At 48.3% G+C, this 4,368-nt stretch overlaps 1 protein-coding gene across 1 annotated transcript; it reads left to right on the plus strand.

The window, feature by feature from the left end:
• The first annotated feature begins 368 nt into the window (after positions 1 to 368).
• PATE1 (prostate and testis expressed 1) lies at positions 369 to 3,512 on the plus strand. Its single transcript, XM_069566635.1, has 4 exons — positions 369 to 420; positions 720 to 758; positions 2,026 to 2,145; positions 3,379 to 3,512. The coding sequence occupies exons 1-4, from the start codon at positions 369 to 371 to the stop codon at positions 3,510 to 3,512; spliced, it is 345 nt and encodes a 114-aa protein (XP_069422736.1).
• Positions 3,513 to 4,368: the final 856 nt, after the last annotated feature.

Below are 4,368 nucleotides of genomic sequence, written 5' to 3' on the forward strand. Positions count from 1 at the left end.
CTTCTCTCAGCTTTGATGAGTGTCTCAGTGTAAATGTCTCTGAATCTAACCCAGCGTGCCCTGATTTATCCTGGTCTTCTCCCACAGTGTGCTCTAGTGAAAAGACCACAGGACATGGCATCAAAGCTTCCTCAATGCTAGGACTGAAATGAATCAGACCCAGGACTCTCCTAGGCAGTCCCTCTTCCTCACAATTTGCCAAGAAGAAACATTTTAGAGTTCTTGGCTTCCCTTGAAGCAGGAAGCACCTTTGAAGGACTTCTGTAATGTCCCCACCCCTAGCCCTTCCTGGGGAAGTCCAACCTGGTAGATATATAAAGAGGCACCTTGCAGCCTCCTGCTCCAACCTGCTCTTTCCTCCCTCTGAGATGGACAAGTCCGTCCTGCTGGGGCTCCCTGTCCTCCTCTGCTGCTTTCGAGGTGAGTGTCCCTGTGGTTGACAGCTGGAGAGATGTGTCCAGGATGTTGGCATGGGTCGGGCTTCCCATGACAGAGGTTCTCTTATGAGAGTTGTAGGTAACAGAAGCTGTCATTCTAATGCCATGACTTTCACACGTGATGCACCCCATCCCTGGAAGCTTCAGCAAAGTCTTAGTCTGCCTGCAGAAGGAAATAGGTAGATTATAGGGGAACTGACAAAATGTTCATAAAAGCTGGGAGGTGAGTTCGTAAAATGAGGTCTGCAGAGAGTATACCTTTTTGTTTTTTTTCCTTAACAGTACTGTGCGGGTCATTTGCAATAGACCGAGAACATGAAAGTGAGTAGAGACAGATCAGTCGTGTGGGAAGGGCAACTTGAGGGGAGGGGGAGATGAGAGGGCATGTGTGAGCATTGAGGGTTGAAAGGAATCCAGAGACTAACCTTGGATTCCAGGACTTGGCCACTTTTTCCAGCAGGATGGGGCTGGGGTGGGAACTGACTTTGAGCCTGATGGAAAAATACAAGCAGCAGTTGCCAAGGCAAAGGATCCGTGTGTTAAAAGGTGAGGGAACGGGAAAGGGGGAAGTGGAATGTTGATTTTTCAGGCGCTAGCTGGCTAAATCCACAGAGTAGCAATTTCATGGATTTCAGAGTCTTTGTCACCTTGCAGCTTTCAGCTACTTGTGAGTAAGAAAGTCAGAGAGGTCAATTAAAGTGAAGGGAATGTGGGACTTTCTTGGGGGTCCAGTGGTTAAGAATCTGCCTGCCAAAGCAGGGGACACTGGCTCAGTCCCTGGTCTGGGAAGATCCTACACACCCTAAGGCAATTACTGAGTCCGAGTTCTCTATCTAGCCCCTGAGCAGCAACAAGAGAAGCCACTGCAATCAGAAGGCCGGGCCTTGCAACTAGAGAGTAACCCCCACTCGTGGCAACTAGAGAATGTTGGTGCGTAGCAACGGAGACCCACGGTTCAGCCAAAAATAAAGTAATTTTAAAAAAAGAAGGCAATGAGGCACTCACACACCCACAAAATGTTCATTTATCTTTTTCCTTCGAGTCTGTGCTGTATCCTAAGCTGTGATGGAGAGGCTGAGAGGCCCTCTAGAGGTGAAGAGAGTTGAAATGAGGAAGAGAAACAGAGATGCCCCGAGATGGGAACTAGGCTTTGGAGGGACAGAAGGGCCCAGAGTGGCTCCAGGTGAAGAGTTCAGAATGGGCCTTGTATGTTTACACAAGGATTACAGCGCCTCGCAGGCAAGAGCAAATCTTAGAGAAAATTGCATCTAAGTGTCATTTCTCTGCCAGCACAGGGGATGAACTATCCGTTGATGATCGCCATTTACCTGGTGAGTATGAAGAGGATACAATCTGATGCGCTCAGCTTGGTTTTGTTCCTCTTTTCCTTATTTTCCCACCTATTCTATGAGCTAAAACTCCAGAGCCCTTCTCTTGGCTCAGCCTGTTTGATAGAGGTGGATGCCCTCCCTTCACGGGTCTCCAGAAGGCCCTCAGGGCTCCCAGAGGGCTTTAGATTTGAAAGGGGAGATGGGTCCTTTCGCAGCAATGTTTTCACATCTACGTCCCTGCTCTCTGGCCTAAATTATAGAAATTATTCAGTGTAGGACGTGCCACATCCAGTTTCCAAGACAGAAGTGTTCCAGAGGCAGAGGACTATGTATTGCAGTGAAAGAAGAGGCTTGCACAACTGGGAAGATTTTCAAAAGTAAGTTGTGGGTGGGGGGCGGAGGACGGGGTGGTGGAAGCAGACAGGATATGCGGGCCACAGGAGAAAGGCGGGACCCTGCTTCAGACCAATCCTAGCGTCCCTAGTGTGAACCACTCAGTTGTGTAGGACTCTTTAGGACCGCATGGACTGCAGCCCGCCAGACTCCTCTATGGACTTCTCCAGGCAAGAATACTGGAGTGGGTTGCCGTTTCCTACTCCAGGGGTCCAGGGGATCTTCCCAGCCCAGGGATCGAACCGGAAGTCTCCTGCATTGCAGGCAGATTCTTTATTGTCTGAGCCACCAGGGAAGCTCTAGGATGACTGAATATCTCTACCCCATCACATGCCGTGATGAGAAATAGATAGAGGTGGCCTCTAGGGAGTGGGGATCTATAGCTATGGAATCAGTATTTTGAGAAGCCTGAACAAAACAGGGGAGACTAAGCTGACGGAAAAGGAAAGGCCAGTGGAGAACAGAGCTAAGTGTTGAAATGAGGCGGGCTCTTTGTTTTTTCCCGGCCTGGCCTTTCCCTGTGGGAAGTTTTAAGCTGTGAAAATAGAGGGACCAAGGTCAGCAATAAATACAGGCTAAGTGGCCCTTCATAGGTAAGTCTGAATAGCATGATTTCTCGGTTTTCCTATCCTTTGTGCTGAGCGATACCTTAGTATTTCTAACCCTTACTTATACCAGTGTCAACATTCTCAGTGGAAACACCCAGCTCTGGCAATCCTTGAATTGCTGCTCTCATTACAGCCCCACATACAGGGATTTTTTATTTTTTTACTTTAAACTACTCTGCTATTGTTTCTCTTTTGGGAAGTACCCAGACTGCCACATCTTCCAATTCTTCACGTTTAAATAACCAAGACTTGAACTACACAAGGTTGTTTTGCAATGGCGCCCCACTCCAGTACTCCTGCCTGGAGAATCCCATGGACGGAGGAGCCTGGAAGGCTGCAGTCCATGGGGTCGCTGAGGGTCAGACACGACTCAGCGACTTCACTTTCACTTTTCACTTTCATGCATTGGAGAAGGAAATGGCAACCCACTCCAGTGTTCTTGCCTGGAGAAACCCAGGGACAGGGGAGTCTGGTGGGCTGCCGTCTATAGGGTCACACAGAGTCGGACACGACTAAAGTGACTTAGCAGCAGCAGCAGGCTGGGAAGTCTTTTGTTTTTGTTTTTGTTTTGGAAACCTCTGTGCTGATAAGTTTCTCCTCCTTCTGTAGATGATGGCACTCTCTGGTTAACCTTCAGGGGTTGCCTAAAGAACTGCGCTAATGTGAACAACATAAAGTGGAGCGTCTACCTGGTGAACTTCAGGTGTTGCAGGAGCCATGACTTGTGCAATGAAGACATCTAGAAATCACTGGCTCTTTTCTGGCTCCAGTCTCTGGGTAGGTGACATTCTTGGCTCCACCTCTTCACAGTAGTCTAAAAAGCACATTTCAGATTGGAAACACACGGCTCTGCCTTCTGCATATGTAAGAAGAAAGCCCTCTCTTTTTCCAGATTTTCGGCCATGGCCTCTGGGAGGGGGTGTATGGGGAGCATCTTGAACACAAGATCAATACATCCTGCATGTTGATATAGAATCCAGTGCATTCACTGAACACCCAAGCTGCTTCAGAAAGGAAGAAGGGGGGATGAAGAGGGTAGGATGAACTGGGAAAGTGGCATTGACATATATACACTACCATGTCTGAAACAGATAGCTAGCTCTGTGTTGTGTTAGTCACTCAGTTGTGTCCGACTCTTTGTGACCCATGGACTGTAGCCCGCCAGGCTCCTCTGTCCATGGGATTCTCCAGGCAAGAATACTGGAGTGGGTTGCCATGCCCTCCTCCAGGGGATCTTCCTAACCAAGGGATCGTACCTGTTTCCCATATTGCAAGTGGATTCTTACCATCTGAGCCACCAGGGAAGCCCAGATAACTAGGGTAGCCACAGGGAACCCAGCCTAGTGCTCTGTGATGGCCTAGAGGGGTGGGATGGGGGGAGGTGAGAGGGAGGCTCGAGAGAGGATATATATACACACATACACACATAATTATGTCTGATTTGTGTTGTTGTATGGCAGAAACCAACACAGCCTTGTAAAGCAATTATCCTCCAATTACAAAATCAATTTAGAAAAAGAAAAGGAAGAAGACGATAAGTCAGTTTTTTGTTCCTGCCCCTTCCCTTCTTTCTGAGGCAGAATATTGTCATTTTTTTCG

The sequence above is a fragment of the Ovis canadensis genome, chromosome 21, assembly GCF_042477335.2.
Source record: "Ovis canadensis isolate MfBH-ARS-UI-01 breed Bighorn chromosome 21, ARS-UI_OviCan_v2, whole genome shotgun sequence".
Lineage (NCBI taxonomy): Eukaryota > Metazoa > Chordata > Mammalia > Artiodactyla > Bovidae > Ovis > Ovis canadensis.

Bases quoted from the DNA above. Each gene is read 5' to 3' on its own strand.
- PATE1 (XM_069566635.1), top strand. From the start codon at position 369: ATGGACAAGTCCGTCCTGCTGGGGCTCCCTGTCCTCCTCTGCTGCTTT. The intron at 421-719 runs GTGAGTGTCCCT...TTTCCTTAACAG, and splicing joins CCTCCTCTGCTGCTTTCGAG to TACTGTGCGGGTCATTTGCA. The intron at 759-2,025 runs GTGAGTAGAGAC...TGGCCTAAATTA, and splicing joins AATAGACCGAGAACATGAAA to TAGAAATTATTCAGTGTAGG.